Source organism: Egretta garzetta, unplaced genomic scaffold (assembly GCF_000687185.1).
Source record: "Egretta garzetta isolate BGI_Z169 unplaced genomic scaffold, ASM68718v1 scaffold25, whole genome shotgun sequence".
Taxonomy (NCBI): domain Eukaryota; kingdom Metazoa; phylum Chordata; class Aves; order Pelecaniformes; family Ardeidae; genus Egretta; species Egretta garzetta.
Genome location: NW_009259800.1, coordinates 3922076 through 3941118, shown reverse-complemented (window position 1 = coordinate 3941118; position 19043 = coordinate 3922076). Strand labels below are relative to the sequence as shown.

The window sequence follows — 19043 nt, the reverse complement described above, 5'->3', positions numbered from 1 at the left end:
ATAAAACACCTTTTTTTATTCATTGATATGAATAGAAATGAGGCAATTTGTGTTTTGGTGATGACTCTGTATCAGAAAGATGACAACAGAAGATTTGTCTATTAATTCAACCGAGGAGCATATAAAAGCTACTCATTTTGGTCTACAAAACTCAGTGCATGCAGATTAACTCAGGAAAAGGTTCTAAAAATACCTTTTAAATCATATTCTAGGATCGTTCATACACTGAAGGCAAAAGTTGGACAACAATTTGTGAAGTCAATTCATCTCCTTGTACATTTAATTTCCCTGGCTGTAGAACAAGAATAAAATTTACCTATCTTTCTAAAGCATTTTGTGATCTTTAATGAAATGCATCAAAAATAAAATATTAATAATGAAATGCAACAGAGAACCTACCTCATAGGCAAACACATTTCCAGTTGTCTTGATAGCCACAATATGGGAGTTATTGGTGAATACAGTAAACAGCACTGGACAGTGGTATTTACCTGATGAAGGGGAAAAAAAAAATATCTTAAATTTGGCATGAAGTCACTGCAACTGTTTTGAAATATCTAATTTCTGTTACCCCTTTGAAGGATATTTACATTATTCTTTTACATAAAGTGTAAATATAGTGTGCATTTAATGGTGGCTTAACTATGCTTTGATTCTTCAGTGCCAAACAGAAAAAGTAATACTTCAGAGAATTATAAAGCAAGGAACGAAAATCCAGTTTTGAAATCCACTGCCCTCAATCCCCCAACGCACAACTCTGTCCAACTTGCTTAATATCTATGAAGTACCACAATATAATTGTTACTGTTGTAATCACAGCTCTGTTGAGAGCATGAGCCTGTACCTTGTAACGTGCCCAAGTGCTCTATTTTCAGTGTTCTCAGGAATAAAAGTTTAGTTTACATCCAGCAAAAAAGTTCACAGCAGCCGTTAACGCTTTTAGGAGAGGAGAGCATTCTGTATTCAAATGTGGCAAGCGGAATGCCATTAAATCTGAACACATTATTCAGTAAGGAACCCAGCTTCTGTTCTAATCAAGCTGTGAATTTTCCCAGGAGGGTCAGCATAAATATTAAGCATGTCAACAACAAGCAAACTGTTGGAAGGCAATGTACAGGGAAAAAGAAAAATGTCTGGATGATCTCAGCAGAAAGCAATTAGAAGAAGGTTATTAATACTTGATCAGTTTGGTAGACCTGGGGGCTTGGGTGCGATTTTTGAAACAGGTTGCGCCTATTTGGTTCTTTTTTTCCTAATTACCAACTGAAAATCAAAACCAGCAGGGAGACTGGAACAGAGACTGCTCACAGCACCTGCACAGATAGGAGAGGCAAGCACCTACGGAGTATTTACCGATTAACTGATCAGCCAGAGGAGGCACGCTGACCTCCAGCACGCAGATGCAAGTAAAAGCTGAGGACTGTTTCTGTTAATGCCACCAGAGCTGAAGGAAAGCCACTCCCACACAGGTCTGAAATTCAAGAGGAAGTTTAGAAAGGGATTTTTGGAAGTGGCATCAGGGTGTGGCCCAACTTGATGGATGCAGAAACACGCTGGTAAAATGTGAGGCCTTACTCCAGCTACGTGAAAAAGAGTGAATCATCCATGTTTTCAGTTCTAGCAAAAGCAGAGCTGCTGAGGGCACACACTTGTTGATCTGGGTAGAAGGTACTCAGCTAAGGAGGAATCATTAAATGGAAGAAACTGCAATATCTGAAGACCTTTTTTATTGCAGAGGTGTGAACAGAGAAGATCCTATGCACACAGCAACCATTCTACACGTCAAGATTTAAAGAAAAGTTTGCTGATGGACAGAAATGCAACATTTTATTCTTCCTCTTTTGTTGCATCTTCCCTTGATCTATTAATGACACAGCAGGTACCATTTTAAGGAAAAGGCTTCTGAGACTGCATGGCTGCCACCATTCCACCCCAGCATTATGAACTGGGCTTCTTTAAAGAAAGCGCAATATTGCAATATCTTTCAAAAAACTTGGCCACGGTAACTATTGATCATTTTTTAACACTCTGCTCTTGAGACAGATGGAACACAAAACGCAGAAGAAATCCATCACCTAGAGAAAAGACCTTGTAGTCTATGGACTACTGGTAAGATAAGGAGACAGACACTCCAGAATTTTATTCCCACCTAATCTTTGCCACTCTCTTTTCAAAGAAATCATTATCTGCCTTGTAAAAGATGAATTCATCTCCACTGTTCTCTTTTATTCCTAGCATCCTCTCTCAGATGGCAGATTTTATATCTTTAACCCTGCAGAAATAAAACTACGCTGCTTTCTTGTGTACCGCTATTCATAAAACCCCACATGTTCATTTAAGTCTAATTCACTTTACAGACAAAAAGTTGCTCAAAACCAAGTGAATAGCAAATAATGCCGTAGGCAAGTTGGAAAACAGGTAACATATTACAGAAATGTAGCTTTTTCTGAAAATTTTCCCTGAAGTAAATAGTACCTTACTGCAGTAGTAGCTATAGTGAAGTGAAATTGCTGAACAATTTACAGCTCCCCAGCATAAAGAAAAATAGAAATGGAACTTCAAAGGTAAACATGTCATGCACAAGAAGCAGTTATTCTACTAAAAAAATAAAAACCATGATAGAAAATACAAACTATGGAACTTTACCATGAGTAAGACAAACCAGAATTTATTAGAGCCCTCTAAGAAGAAAAAAAAACCAAAACAAACCACAAAATTACTGCACTTACCTTCACTGTTTTTAGCAAAATTCAGCTTTATAAGTGATTTGGCATCTAGTTTCTGAAGAAAAATGAAGCATTAAAAAAAATAATCACAACAGAATCTCACTGTGGAAATAAAAGAAAACTGTAACATCAGTGTTAGGATTTTAACAGTACATAATTTATTAATTTAGTTATCTGAATCATCAGAACCCCAGGAATTTAAGTCACAGCCCACAAAACCAAGGCTCACTCACCGATCCTGAGAACTGGGATATGCTTATTTACAGCACTGTAGTTTGCCACAGTACAGTGCTAACCGGAGCGAACAAGCTCGAGAAGTTGCACGACTCTTTCTTAGCACAAATTGAATGGGGAGTTTGCATGAAAAGCTAAGAGACAAAGATCATGGCTGCTGATCAGAAGTGACAATTCAGAAGGGACCTCTGATGAAAGTCACAAAGCCAGCAAACCATTTTGGCAATCAATCAAGCTCGCTACCTTTTCTGAAATAGCTGTACTTTTTTCTTTTACTTCAGGAAATGTGTAGTGGAGCCCACATGATAACTAGCAATCATGAAGAGAAACAGAGGCAGAAATTCTCCGGGAGAGGCGCTTGGGGTCATGACGGCAGACCCAGGGGGGGATCTTTGGCCAGTTAATCCCCAGGTAACAATTCCACGGAAGACGGAACCGAGATAGCAGCCAAGGTCGGGAGGCTGATGAAATGAGGGCAATGTTCTCCCACTCCAGAGAGGACAATGCAAACTAAGCTAGCTCCTGCTCTCCCACACTTCATCAGAAGAACGTCTATGGCATTTTTCTGCTGCCCTCTCTCCAGAGGGACCTTCTGCCATGGGGTGGGAAGAGCTATCGGGCTGGCAAACCTTTCTGGACGATCAGGCTGCTCCCTCCCCACAGCCTTCCCTAAGACATGAAAGCCACAGCATGCCCAAAATAACAGTGTGCCTTCAGTAACATGACTGGGCAGGCCCACGTATGCCAGTCATTTAATAGGGTCGGTATACAATTTGGTCACATGGCTGGCATGATGGGGCATACCATGACCGGGCATACCGTGACCGGGGTTGCCCCACCAGCACAGCCCACCGGGACGGCTAGGGCTTGACTGGGGCACCCAGTTGGAGACAAAGTCCAGCCCAGTAAGTTGCAAGTCTGAGTCAGGATCTCAGATACAAAAAAACCCCAAACAACCCTTCGATTGTATCACCTGTCAGACCGTTTCACTGCCAAATTGATCATTAAAAGCACACGCAGCACAGGCCTTTTAAAAGAAACAATTGGTTCTCATCTTAAAACATGCACCTAAACAGATTAGGGAGGTTTTTATAACCAGCTCTTTATAAACAGCTACGAGTGGAGATCTGCCAGCCATGGTGCCGATGCTGCTAGTTCAATCATTATGGCAAAGAGCGATAACAAAATCATGCGAAAGTAAGTCAGCGGGCTTTTTCTGCCTAATCAAAATTCATACTCTTGGTTCAAAGAGTGCACGTTATGACAGCTGGGCTCACTTGTTTATAGGAAGGCAATTCTCAAATTGTTTTCAGCCAACTGGCAGGCTCATTTGCTGCCAGAAAGGTAACCATCTCTCTAACTTATTAGCAAGAAGAGCAACGAGGGCTAGTAGGAGTAAGATGGGGAAGGGAAGAGGCCAGGTTAGGTGATATTTAGTTAGGCAACGGAAGACCAGTGCCGCTTTTTCCTTAAGCAGATTCTTAAAAAAATCCAGCCCCAACATCTGCACGATGCTGGGGTACAGAGACAGACAGCAAAGGCAAGGGCAGGTTCTGAAATGACTAAGTAAACGCAGAGCTTTATTCATTTATTTATCTTCTAACTAGAGCAAAATTGTCAAAGAAGTAGTAGGGGAACAGCAGAGTTGCCAAAATGAACATATGATCCTGGACAGATCTGTTCAACCTAAACAACTTATTAACACAAAGCAGCATCCATCTGTGCACATGTTGTACAACAGCCCAAAAATTATGTTCCAGAAAAAGCTGCTTTAGAAATACAACTGCTGGAAACACTGATAATTTGAAGGAAGGCCTTTACATTACCTTCCTGGCAGACTTAAGCTATCCCCAAAACATATGAGCAGATCATCTTTAAACAAAAATGGCAACAGTTCCCTAAGAAACAGTTTAGTGGAAAAGACAGACTAAACTGCTGTACAGACTTTAAAGGTAGCAAAAGCTGCAGTACGCCATTTCATCTGTCAACATACGATGTATTCTAAGAAGTGCTGCCAAGTCCTCGGACTCTTACTCCGTACCCAGGGAAATAGTATGGTATTTCAGGTCACATCTTTCCATAATATGGAAAAAGGTTAGTTTTCAGCACCAGTTACTTATAGTGCATTGGCTGCTCGTGCTGGCATCTGTTCCCCACTGAGACCAGCACTTACAGTCTTGTATATGAACAGTAAATAAAAAAATAGCGATTTTCATATAGGAGTTGAAATACATGCACTGCCTGAAGTCTTTGTCCAGGATGAGAACTCTATACTAAAGTGCTGTATGAACGTTATAAACTTTTATTGCTGCAGATTGGCCTCCTATCAAGCTTGTGTTGAAGAAGTGACCTTGGCATGTCAGCTCACACTCTCTGGAGCAGCTCTGTGCTTCAGCTCCGCTGGCAACTGCTTCGCACCCGACCAGTCCCACGCTGTATCAGGAGGGAACTTCCTGCTACTGATAAAGGATGTCATTCGTGCAATGTATTTATGAAAAGGGATGGAAACAGGCTGAGAGTTGTATATGAGAAAACATGTGGGGGAAATATAGTTTGGTCAATACCTCAAGAATATTTTGAGCAGTTGATTAACATGTCTTAATGCACAGAAAGACAAGAGGGGGATTTAGTGTTTTGTCAAAGGAAACCTTTGGAGCACCAGAACAGCAAAACCAGGCGATGACCTGCTACAAAGGATTGCCATGGCCTACAAAGGCAGCTCAGCGCCCGAGACCAGGCTGCAGCATCGGGCAACCACACACAGAGCAGCCACAGCGGAGGGAGTCCAGCCCGCACGCCAGGACTTCCAGCAGGTCCAGTTTTGAAAGACCTACACATTACACAGGAAACTATGAAAGAATGTGATATAGAAAACCTGTATTTTTTTTTTTTCCTCTCCAAGTTCTTCATTTCACATGAAAACAGGGTTATCTTGCATGTGGGTGAATCTGCTTTTATTTATTCTCCATCAAAAGTCAAAGCTTTCCAATCACCATCACACAGTTTGTTGCCATGGAAATGACCATTATGACACAAACAGGCGCCAGTCTTCAGGGGGAAGAGACAGCAGGAGTGAATGAATCCTAAAATGAGTTAAAGTACTTGTTTCCATGTATTTCTTATTACTAATAAAGCATAAGAGAGCTGAAATATTGCATACACAGCTCAAGTTCAAAATGATTTCCAACCTGAGTTTCCCTGACACACACCTACCATCCAGTTTCAGCCAATCTCCAATGAAGAAAGCAAGGAAAAAATAATGTTTATTAAAAACACTCAATTTAATTAAAATTCTAAATTCTTAAGGAAAACGAAAGGCCACAAACATGTGCCACTTCCCCTAAGCAGAAATGAGCTGCATATTCATTTCTAAAAATATTTTATGCAAGAATACTGGAAAGCAGACACATTTCATGGCACGTAGTGCCAGCTGCTCCACAGCATGGAAGGGCTAAAAAAACAAACCCCAAAGCCGTGCAAGCTTTTTTTCTCAGCTGACTCCTCTCTCGCAGGCACACTTCCACAAAGGCAGCCAAGGCTACTTTTGGCCATGACCTACTTTTTTGCAGCAGCGAGAAGCCCCACCGCCCCATGCGCTCTCATCTGTCAGCTGACAGCACTCGTTCCTGCGGGATCCCAAAGGGCAGCATCCTTTATTAATACCCAAAGCAGAGGTTATTATGACACGTAGGTTAGTGGGGCACTGTGGCAGCTCGCGGATGAAGCATGCCGATTGTTTCGAATTAAATCATTCTCTGTCATCGCTGTGTGTCTCATGAAGATATGACCTACAATCCCCACGCATCAATTAGTTACACTCTCTGAATCCCTTTGGTCTGTGGCTACATGTTCTTCTTGTTAATGAGGCTCTGACCCTGTTGGATACGCACCAGCCCGAAAAACAATCAAAATGGGCTCATTTGATTCTCTACCCACACATGGGTAGAGTTGGTGACGTGCGGCAAGAGTTGTATTTGGTAAATACAGACTTTTCCACTCTATCAACAGTAATTGAGTTAGCATTAAATGTTCAACACTTGGGGATCGGACACCCTTCTGAATGGACTCGACAGGAATGCACAATAATCCAGAGAAGCTATGGCAGGGAAAAAAATGAATGTGTCACGTCTGAACTGGTTGACAACAAAAGGACAAAATCATCCAGGGCTGATGGCCATTTGATAGGTTCCCATCCCACCAAAGCAAGCAACGCAGTTACCTCAGATAGAAGAGAAAGCCAAACCAAATACTAATAATTAAAACACAGTGTTGCCTACCAAGTACCAAATTTAGCTTAACAACAGCAAATGAATTTTGCGTTAAATTCTTTGGTTCCTTTAAAGATGAGACCTGTTACTTTTTGCATACAACTTCACATTTAAGAAGCCCTCTTTCAATTTTCCCTGCTATAAAACCTTCAAGAAATATGGGGATATGAATTGAATGAATAGTATTGGAATAACTCCATGTATAATATTACTTATTTTAGACCTTGCAAATGGATTTAATGATGATAAAAGGCATTGGAAATCCTCATCAAGGCTATTATGGGAGTGTGATTGGAAACAGCAGCACTGTTTTAACAAGATAAGCCATCTTCATGTAGTTTAATATTTCATGAAAAATTTGGGGTCAGGAGCCAAGAGGCCAGAATAGTCTCATGATTCAAGGTATCGTTTCTATGTTCAACAGTAAAAATGCTAGATATTTATCATGCGGACAACTGTCTACCAAGTGCTAGAAAGACACCCTCAATTCAAATTCTTGGATGAAGCTGCTGTTTAACTGCAGCTTTCATCTACTACTGAACTGGTATGGAAATGGACACAAAAGATCCTCAGTACCCACTTCCAGACCACTCTTATTTCCATATTTAAATTTTAATTAAACTGACACCATATGGTCACCAAAGCCTTGTCCAGAGAATCAGAAAGATATGCTTGATAACACACATGGCTCACAGATACTAGCAATAATGTTGGTCTATCAAAGAGCACATTAACAGAAATTACCATGAGAAAAAGATGTATAGTTTCATGTGCAAGATTAAACCCGCAGTCTTAATGGAGTCAGAAGTCTATCAGTCCAGAGACCCACAGCCAAATACCACATGGTTGATGGAAAATAAAGCTTTGCAGAAGTATCAAAAAGCTAGTCTCCAATTTTAGTGAAAAACAGGCAAGTAAGGATCTGTAGGAAACCTCAGGCTGCATCTCATTTAAGACCAGAGCGTTTCACAGCTGCTGGTTTTTCAAGTGTCACAATCACAAAACCCCATCCAATGTGCACACTTCCACCAAAACATGGAAAAGGAAAAAAAAAAGAGACCATCTGTTCGGTCTGTAAAACCTAGATGTAAAATACTTTTTTGCTGTAAGGGAAATAATGCATTAGGAATAATGCTGGACACATTTATCTGCCTGTGTCCAGAGCTGGCTTGCTGGATAAAACACTGCCTATCACCAGCACAGTCCCCATCAGCAAAGTGTGAAGGAGGCACAGCAGCTTGGCCAGTGACTCATGACACTGGAGGGTTTTTAAATGTCTCCTTTTGATAAAGCACTTGAACAGTAAGTCTAGGCAAATCTCATCTTCTTCGCCCTCACTGTTTCCCAAAGATACAGGGAATTGAAAAAATAATCCTCCTTACAAGACAGATCAAGGCTAACTCTTAGTGGTGCTGGGTGCTACTGTAAAACACACAGATACAACTTTGGAAAAGAAACAACCAACTATGCACATTTGTCAATAATAAAGGAAAGTGGGAAAGTTTCAGAAAACCCAACAAAAAAGGAGTAGTTTTCCAGGTTGTCAGCCTCACCAGGACCTTCTATGCCTTGACACCGCCACCCCCACCCCCCACCTCTGTGTTTTATGACCATTTCCAGTCATGAAACATGACTTTCTGGTCGTTCCTCCAGGCAGGAATCGTGTCCTCATATGTTTCTATCCAGGAACCTTGAAAATTTATGGTCACTAGTCAAATATTAACTCATTTAGACTGCTGATTAAAAGCTTATCATTTCTGAAGCAAATGAGGTAAGATGACACAGTTCAGTTGCTGCATATTGAAGAGTTCATCTTGTTCAAAGTAGATTCTAGGCATTGGAGCAGCAGCGTGTGTCTGCTGCCCCCAAACAAAAATGCACCTGGAGAGAGATGCTTAATGACGATGGCTGTAACCATCCGTGCCTGAAAGGCTGCTACAGGCCACAGAAATATAGGCAGCAACATTCAACTGCAGCAAGAGAAAAGGAAGAACCACTACTCATCCTGGCTAATGCTTATTTATAAATAAGTACCCGCTTCTCAAATGACCCAAGCTATCAAGAGAAAATGCAACAAATTATCATATTCTGACAGCCCCCTTTGTGTCTCAACACATACACTGAAGCTGTTTCCTGTCTTACGCTATCATGTGTAATATATTACAGTATTATCAAAGTATTTCAGGAAGAGATTAGAAAATGTTCCCACCACTGTGGCAGGCATTCACCCAGCATTTACTGTGTATAATTAAGATTAACTCTGTTCAAAGATGATAAAAGTTAAACAGATGCGGAGAAGGACAACTGTGACCATTTAGGGTATAGAGAACTTAAAGGCAAGAAGAACATCTGACAGGAAAATACAAGTCTCGACAAGAAAATGTCAAGAAAGCACTAAATTCCTCTGTACCAAATACACAGCTGTAAACACTAACAGAGAGAAGAACAGGTTTGGCACAAAACCAAATGACACCAAGCTGGTCAAACCCAAAATTTACAGAAGGTATCTATGAGACAAAAAACCATCAGAAGAACCTCTTGGCAGTCATAGCAGGAAGAAAGCAAACACCGGTTCAAGACAGAGCACGCAGTTTGCAAAGCAGATTGCGAGAGAGCCGAAGACCTCAGAGCGTCTTCCAGTTTTCTGTTCCTGACCATTTCACCCTTCTTTCTGCAACACATGAAAACCAACTAAGCTGGATTTGTCTGAATCATTTTTCAACAACAAAGCTTCCCTTGGCTTTATTTCTGTAAGCTTTGTTCTCTGCTCCGTAATAAGCTATTACTCACCCAGAACAAAACTGCATTCCCACCCCCTACTGAAACTTTTCTTACAAATAAACAAGAAAAAAACCCCTCCCTCCTTCACCTCAAATGTACAGGAAAAAATAAGTTTAACAAAAGGGAGAAAAAGGGGCAACTGACATTTACACCTGTGCAATATCTGAAGACTTCACTGAGTTGCATCAGACAAAAAAGAAATGTACTTTGAATTTCAAAGCTGAAGATGTGCCGACTTCTTCTGACATATATGTGAAAAGCGTTCTCTAGAGAAGAATTAAAATTCTCATTTATACATCAGTTACGCTACAGCCAAATGAGACCTGAAGTTACTGATGCACCTAAATGATCACTCATTTCCAAAGCCCCAAGGAGAAAACGTAGCAGACTACTTGGATTTCTGGTGCTGCGCTCTGATGTTGAGGAAAAAAAAACCCCAAACAATGAAAGGGGGATATGTCTCACTTCTGAATTTTGCTACGTAATGAGAAGTATCTCAATTGGTCAAATTATTTTCCTTTTAATTAGACTGTTCCAGCACTCTAGATATGGAAAACTGATATGGAGATAGCCTGCCTATGGAGGGCTGCACAGCATTTTCCTCTCAATAGTTTATATCTAGACAAAGAATGAAAATGCTCAGAGTAAGCACAATCCACTGGAAACGGTAAGAATGAAGAAAACTTTTCAAGAGAAAAAAAAAAGTCACAAGGAAAATCTGACTCCTGCTGCAGTGTGTTGTCTTTAGAATACCATCAAAATCCTAAGATAGTATTACCAGCATGTTGCAAAAAGGTCTAGACAAGTGCTCTGAAAGCGCATCACACTGAACATTATCTACAGCTATTACATTTTCCTGACAACATATTCCAATGGCAGCTACTGCTAGGCTGGCACGAAAGAGGTCACCTTCAAACCACAGATCCTTGGCTGACAACATCCATTATTTGCTGCTCATTATCTAGAAACACACCTGGAATAACACAATTAAAGCAGCAATCCGCAGTAAATTACCACACAGACCATACAAATGGAGTTAAAAGCCATCGTCACTGTGGACTGAACCAATACGGGTCACGTGAAACTTGAACTTGTCCTCTCCCCTGTTCAGGCCAGCGACCCATTCCACTCAACTCATGGCTGGATGGGTTTTGTTTGTGATCTTGATCTCGACACCTCTGACTCAGCAACATGTGAAGCTCATGCAACCCACTTACAGGAATTCATTCCTGAAACACAGGGGCTCTGCGCTGATTATTTGATAGAGGCGGAACCAATTTGTAGTGAACTACAGAGCTCCAGCTGGAATTTAACCGGTACTTTAACACCTGTTCCTACAGTACTTGTTATTTCTCACACTCCTGACAGGCTGCAGTTTCTTTATTCAGAATATTGCAAAAGAAGAAAAAAAAAAAAAAAAATCTAAGCCCTCTTTCTCATTATGTTCACTTCTCCGGTGAAGAAACAATTATCAGTGCTTTCTATTTCTGTATCTGCGCTTTCAAAATATGTAGATGGTAAAAACACTTTTATGTTTAAGGAAGTTTCACCTTTGCTCCAATTTCTGCATCCTTTGCAGGCAGGATTTCCCTTATTTAGACAGCCAAAGGCTTTTTTAGTGCGTTAAAAAAAAAGTGCTGTAAGGTTGTTTGTTCATTTTTAAAGTGGGATTAATAAATTCAGCAGTAAAAAAGTAATCTTCTCCATATATTCTCCATTAACCTGGTCAGCAAGCTCCTCTCACGATGAGACCAGCAACTGATTTCTGTGAGACTGGCTGAAACCTAGTTGATCAAACTGAAAAGAAACCATGCTTTCACAATAAAATGAAGTAACAATAGCCACCAGCATTTAGGAGAGGAATGAGCTAATAAACACATTTAAGGATGTATTTGAGAATGACTTTCCAAAATTTTGAAATAACAGACCCGGTTGCAATTGTTTTCTTTTGAGGGTAAGAAGTTACTGGTTTTGAAAGTGCCTGTAATTATTCAGGCAAGCATCATACTACCAACCTTGTTTCAAACAAATGATTAAAAAAAAAAAATGGGCACTGCTTACATTCCTACACGAGCAGTGCTGGAGCGAGGAGGTGTCTGCTACAGGCTCTGTCACTGCTGCAGGGCATCGCAGGTACAAGATGTGCGTCTCTGGGTGCTTTCAAAGCATGGATCAGACAGGCTTACTGCATGAGGCAAGCACCATTATTTGATCATATTAGTCATAATCTCACCCCAAGTAATTTTTATTTAGTAAATACAGGATTAAGAGTGTAGGAGAACAATAGCAAATATTTATCTCATACACAGAGCAAAATTTTGGGTACAGCTCTCTCTCTTAAGAAGGCAGGTGTCCTACTGGGAAAAGTCAGAGATTTTCAGGCTTCCAACTCCAAAGTTAGCCCTTATTTTCCATGACAGTGGCTCTGCCTTCTGCTACTTCTTTTATGCCCCAGACTCCTTTTTAGGGTTACCTTCAGAGGCAGACTAAGCAAAAGGCTTTCCCAACTCTAAAAAAAACCCCTCAGAATTTATAAAAAATTTCCTATTTAACCTAGTAAGAAACTAAAACCTTGTGATATTTAAGATAAAGCTCTCTCTGGCCTGTAGGTCCAGATCCTAACCTTGCATGAGACAGGGCACAACACAAATCGTGCTCTGCCTCATTCGGACCAGAAATGTGAGAAATCTCATGCATTCACCACACAGCATCTTCAGGTCTCTTAACCTATTAGGCATATGCTAAGCAGCTAAATTAACTTGACTGCATCCTGTTTGCCCTTCAAGACATATATACGCAACGACTGCAGAGTTGCACGTGGCCCTTAGCACGAGGATTGCCTGTCTGGGTTATGCAGGATCAGCAGACAGACGGATTTTACTTTGCTCTGAGCAGCACAGAAAGAATTCACATAGCTGAGCTCTCTATACAAGTTTAAAAGCAGATGCACTTTAAACAGTCACAAAATTGACTTTGGAACAAAGCCTTAGAATAAAGCACCAGAGATTAACTGACTTTCAACTGTCCAAAATAACAAAATTCCTACAGAAAAGGGGGAACAAGGGACAAAGACCTTGGCTACTTCTGATACAGGGGAAGAGAGGTATTTGCCCAAGGTTACAGAGCCTTGAATGGGGCTGCATTACAACCACAATAATCTGGCCTGCCCACATGCAGTTAGAATGTCACTGAACCAGAGTGGAAAAATAGCTATTTATATCAGAAACATTTCAATGCAAAGGAGGAAAATAGCTCAGCCCAGAGATAACATATCCGTGCAACAAAGAACAATTTCCTTGAATTTCCTGTCAAAAGGCACGCTGATCTATCATCTGTTCATGTTTGAGATTCCAACAAACCAGACACGCTCTAACCAATCTCACTTCTCGGAAACAGGTACTCCCGAGCCCAGCTGGCTGACTTGTGTGGGCATGCTGGTCACTGCTGTCATATCGCCGCTACATGAAATGTCCTGGCAAGCTTGCAACTATCTGCAAGCCCCAGAAGCCAAAGTGCTGTTCTCAGTAAAAAAAGAATGAGCTAACTATGACTTTCCTCTTTATTTTATGCAATTTTAGTGTAAACATAAGCTAGGGCAGTGTCCTGACAAAGCTGACAAAAAAAGTAAGTGAGCCAATGCCATCTGACAGGCAGTAGTTCAGCTGCAAGAGATGTGTTATTTCTTCCAAAAATATTAGTGTAGAAACAGAAGTATTTTTTACCCCAATGCATTATTAAAACGGGAGAAAAAAAAAAATCTAGTTACTTTCTGGAATAGCTCACGGGAAACTCTAGACAAAGTCAATAGTGATCTGTTTCTCTCCTAAATGTATATTGGTGTCCATACTGCACCTCAGGAGAATGTTTGGAAAAGCAAGAAAAAATAAACCGTAAACCATGAGGAAGTATAGGGAAGGAAATCAAAAAAAATTAAAATATTTTAAACATATCAAAGAATAGCTGCGATCTTGGCATTGCAAAATTTCTTTAAAAAGGAAGGCTGGTCCAATAGTTTAGGACTTGGAAGAATCAGAGAAGTCACTTGTAGATCAGTTCACAAACATCCAATTAATGAAAGATTAGCACAGTCGTACCCCCTGGGAGCACCGCAAAGATAAATATATTAATGTTTGCAAGGCCTCCAATTCTCCACTGAGGAGTCCACTTCAGAAATAAGACAGCTAGACAGAATTAGTGGGTATCAAGAGTGCACCGTTAACGACATCATTTCCAAGTGGCCTATTGACTTCTCTAAAATGTTGCACCTGTAGCAAACTATAACAACAGAAGTAGGAATCACAAAGGATTTCATTATAATTTTTAACTTCAGGACAAAAAAAAAATGGAAAAATTCTCCAGAGCCTCATCACCAATGATAAATCATCAGTCTGTGCAAAGTAACTTTGTAAGTCACCATACAAAACATGGCATTGCAGCTAATCTGGCTCAATTGATTTTTAAACAAACCTGCAGTCTTAAGTTTCTGTAAGTCACCAATTCATTACAGAAAATATTTTCTGGTTTCCACAATGAGCAAGCTGTACAAGTAACAGAAGGTGCGCACACAATGACAGATTAAATAGGCGGCTTTACAGTCTTGAGATGTCCAAGCTCAACTCACTGACTTCCTCTACCACCTACCCTGCCTTGTCCCAGCATGCCCATACCCTTCCTGTCCAACGCCATCTTCCCCTTCTGAAAACCAAAGCTGGCCCTCTGCAAAACAAAGACTAAATTATGACACCTCCTTTAGCCTCACTCTTCAACTTATAGCTCCACAGGGCTGGATTCAGCAGGGCTGTGTGCTGTTCTCCAGAGCAAGCATCTCCTTTTTCTTCCAAGAGGTCTGGAATGCCTTCACCCTGTGGAGGACAGAGCTGTAATGGCACAAGTCCACCACTGCAGAACTGGGAAGAAGAAAGGGCTCCCCAAACAGTGATACAGAGGAAAAGGGGATGCATGTTGAGGAGAGCTGGAGGTGCACTGCAGATCAACTACAGAAGCGCAAATCTGGGTAAACCAACAGATCTCAAAGTCTGTCTTCATTTGAGCATTTATGGGTCACCAAGTATATTCTGCACAATCTCTCTTTCTCTAGATCACACAAGACCACTAGACACATTGCACTTCTTGCTTAGCATTTACACAAAGTAATTTTAAACCACATGGCGATTCACAGCCTGAAATGAGAACAGGTCTGATGGAGCTGCTCTGAGTGAAAAAAAAAAAAAAAAAAAAAAAAAAAAAAAAATCAATCTGGCAACACCCCAAAACTCCCAACCAACGCACAGAGCAGCAAGGTGGTGAGGGACTGGTGAAAACAAATGAAATAGCTGTAGTTCCATTCCTTCTCAACAATACATCGGCCTCCTCGTGTGAAGAAAGACCTTCACTCATCTCTTCATCGCACAACACACCTGCAGTTTGCTATAACTGAAGACATTGAGTCTCAGACAGCCTGTTCATGTTCAGAGTTTGGACTGCTGCATCTGTATTTAGCTTCTCCTCGTATCTGTCTGCTGGGAAAATCTTTAATCAAACACAAGATGTTTCAAAGGTAATGTCATACCACAAAGCCTTCTGCAAACCAAACAACAATCCTGTGCAGTGGCTGCCACCTAATGCTCAGGAAAGTAACTGCACTTTACAGAAGGAAAACTAAGTTTCAGTAGCTCAAGCAACAATTTCTGTTTAAAATTTTCCTCTATGCCCCCGTAAACAATGCACTCTCTTTTTAACACATCAGAAAAAAAAAAATTCCAACAAGGAAATATTTCCCATACTTCATGTTTATCTGGTGCTTTACAACTTCACACTACTACAGAAAGTAATCCCTTCCTAATTGTCATGTATGCAGAAAAAGCAGGGAGAAAAACCGCTAAAGTGCTGATCATAGTGTGAAATCCCAGTCTCACAGTGAACTATCACAAGAGAGGCAGGTCAGAAGCTTTCTGAAATATACTGCCAAGATAACTCAAAAGATTTTGCAGCTTAAGCTTGCCATTCATAATATCATCTACTAATCTCTTTAATCTGCATAAAGCCAAATATCCTTTTGGTTAGGAAACATTACTGCAAGTTTAATCACAGATGGAGAGGTGAGCTTGCCAGCCCCTCACCCTGTACAGACTAGAATTCTGCTTATATGAGGCAGCAGTACAGAGTCTTTTCCGTCCATGACCTCTCAGGCTTTCTGGGCATCACTAGCAGTAACAAGAGCTCATATTTCTATCTGTACAGATTTTAATTATGCCACACCTGTAAGAAAGGCAAGATACCTTAGGAGTTTATACAAATGAACTGCACAGTCCCTCTGCCATACTATTTAAAATCCAATGCAAAAAAAAAAAACCAACCCAAACCAAAAAAGCTCTCTCTCTCACGCTCACACAGTCCGAGGCTGATTATTTTCTACTACAAAGATCATTAGCAGGATGACCATGAAGGGATATCAGGTCTCAAATCCAGAAGCCCCCCCTGCTTTTTTTTTTTTTAAGCTAAAAAAGACATCCCTAGTAAATCTCTACATTAAGTTCAGCAAGCTTGATCTCACAAAGTATCATACTTCAAAACAGCACTCCCATTCAACTTTCTCGGCTTTCATGAAAGCATTTTTGTTTCTCCCACACATTAAATAGGAAACTAAGCATAAGGAAAGCAAAGACATCATATGAATGCACCCATCATTACTTACTTCTCCTGTGATTGGATTAGTTCCATATTTCTTTATCCAAGGAACAATGCTCCTGAAAAGAGAAGGGATAAAGTAATAAGCAACAAGCACCATCAGAAACCTCTACTGATGGGCATGATTATTTTTGCCAACTTGCTAAGAACTAATGATGATTACGTAGCTATAAGCACTGCAGCAACACAAAAATAAAGCCAAGTACAGATAGTAACTTACAGTATGTCAAAGACTGTCCCATCTGGTGTGCAAACTGGGTATTCAAATGGCTGCAGAGACAAACTAGAAAAAAAGAGTACACATTCTTTTTAGCAAAATCAGCTGGAAATCATGATGACAGAAGCAACATTTTGCTGATTCACTTGTACACTAAAGCAAGGCCTGTACCAATGAAAATACTGAGTGGCTGCCAATACTTACTATCTGATTCTACATAAATTAGGTTAACAACAAAATCCATGAAAGGAACTGGTACAGTTCAGCCGCCACCACTCACAGCCATAGAGCCACGGATGCTGTAATACTCCCCAACCTGCTTCCATTGCCATACTGGGCCCCACAAGCACAGCAGATGGTTCAAGCAGAAACACTCACTGTCTTCACGCTGAAACAGGCTAGGGAGTAACTGGCAATCACATTCAGCATCCCCCGCTAGGGATGCATCCATAACCCAGCCAGGTTTTAGCCAAGCAGCAGTACTTTGCAGATGTGGATGGTAACAACTTGACCTATTCCATTTACATGGGATTTTCTAACCACGTTTAGTAACTCCCCTCTTTCATTCCAGCACTTCAAGCCGTAAACTCTAAACACAAAAAACCAGCATAAATATTACTTCCATCTACCTAATCACTGCCTCAGAAAGATGAGTGATTGACCAAGCATACTCTCATCAGGCAAAAGTAGATTTGAACCCTGATAACACAAATCTGAAAGACTGGAACGTACACAATTATTGTTCTGAATTATTTTATCACTTGTGTGTTCTTTTAGCCATCAGCTCCAATCTCTACGTACACTAATCATGGGAAGTACAGACATTGTTTCAGTTCTTATTGAATTTTTTCTTGCTGTGTTATGATTTTAGCAGGCACAAGTCAATGAAAGTAAGTACCTCGGAAGAACATGGCTTTAGTAATAGTTCAATATCAACAGCCTGATAAAGGGATGCATCGTTTTTGTGGTTTAACCCGCCAGGCAGCTAAACACCACACAGCCGTTCACTTACTCCCCCCATCCCCAGTGGGATGAGGGAGCGAATCAGGAAAATAAAGTAAAATTTGTGGGTTGAGATAAAAACAGTTTAATAGGACAGGAAAGGAAGGGAAAACAGTACTAATAATAACGATAAAAGAATATACAAAACAAGTGATGCACAATGCAGCTGCTCACTACCCACTGACCGATGCCCAGCCAGTCCCTGAGCAGCAGTCCCCATCCAGCAGCCAACTCCCCAACTTTATGTACTGGGCATGATGTCATATGGTATGGAATACCCCTTGAAAGGGCCAGTTTGGGTCAGCTGTCCTGGCTGTGCCCCCTCCCAGCTTCTCGCTGGCAGGGCATGAGAAGCTGAAAGGACCTTGACTTAGTGTAAGCACTACTTAGCAACAACCAAAACACCAGTGTGTTATCAATCAACACCATTCTCATCCTAAATCCAAAACACAGCCCTATACCAGCTACTAGGAAGAAAATTAACTCTATCCCAGCCGAAACCAGGACAGTGATTTAGTAATGATAATGCAAATTCATTGTCTTACCTGCAGTGATCAAATGATAAACGTCTAAAGTTTATTCGTGGAAGGTCTGTTTAAAAAAAAAAAAAACAAAAACAACACAGCAGAGGTTTAGTAAATACAGAATTCTAGGTAACAAAGAAACATTTGAAAGTTACATTTTGCTATGTGCATGGTGGCAATTTACTGAGGACGAGGATAAATATGCAGAGCCTTGCAAAACTAAAATGGGACTTCTGCAGAGCACAGGCACGCTCCTGAGCTGAAATGCCAGGATCAGAAAAAAATCAGAACAGAGCTTTGGCAGACTGACCGCACCGAGTTTGAATTCGATGATGAACGCTGTAACCAGCTCTGCCCTACCAGCGGGCACGGAACTTGTGGAAGGCAGGGCCAGCTCCTCTGGGCCTTAAACCTCGAATTTCTGCGTTTTCTGATCAGTTCCACTGCGTTTTCGGCCCCCAGCCGCCCGCCCGGGGGCTCGGAGGGCAGCTGGGGATGGGGGGGGAAGGGGGCAGCACTCCCACAGCCACCCCGCCATGGCTGCACACCCCCTTACCTGCTTTCTTGCCCCCGTAGAACTGCGTGTATTCCGCACACGTGATGT

General features: G+C 41.1%; 1 protein-coding gene across 1 annotated transcript in view; it reads right to left on the bottom strand.

The window, feature by feature from the left end:
* PPIL2 (peptidylprolyl isomerase like 2) overlaps positions 1-19041 on the bottom strand; it is a gene marked incomplete at its 5' end in the record, with an annotated part of 74295 nt that extends 55254 nt beyond the window's left edge. The window contains 6 exons of the mRNA XM_009639877.2: positions 400-491; positions 2730-2781; positions 16704-16755; positions 16917-16979; positions 18461-18506; positions 18996-19041. Of these exons, the coding sequence (XP_009638172.1) occupies positions 400-491; positions 2730-2781; positions 16704-16755; positions 16917-16979; positions 18461-18506; positions 18996-19041 (351 nt within the window). The remainder of the gene's footprint in view (positions 1-399; positions 492-2729; positions 2782-16703; positions 16756-16916; positions 16980-18460; positions 18507-18995) is intronic.
* Between the last annotated feature and the right edge of the window lie 2 nt (positions 19042-19043).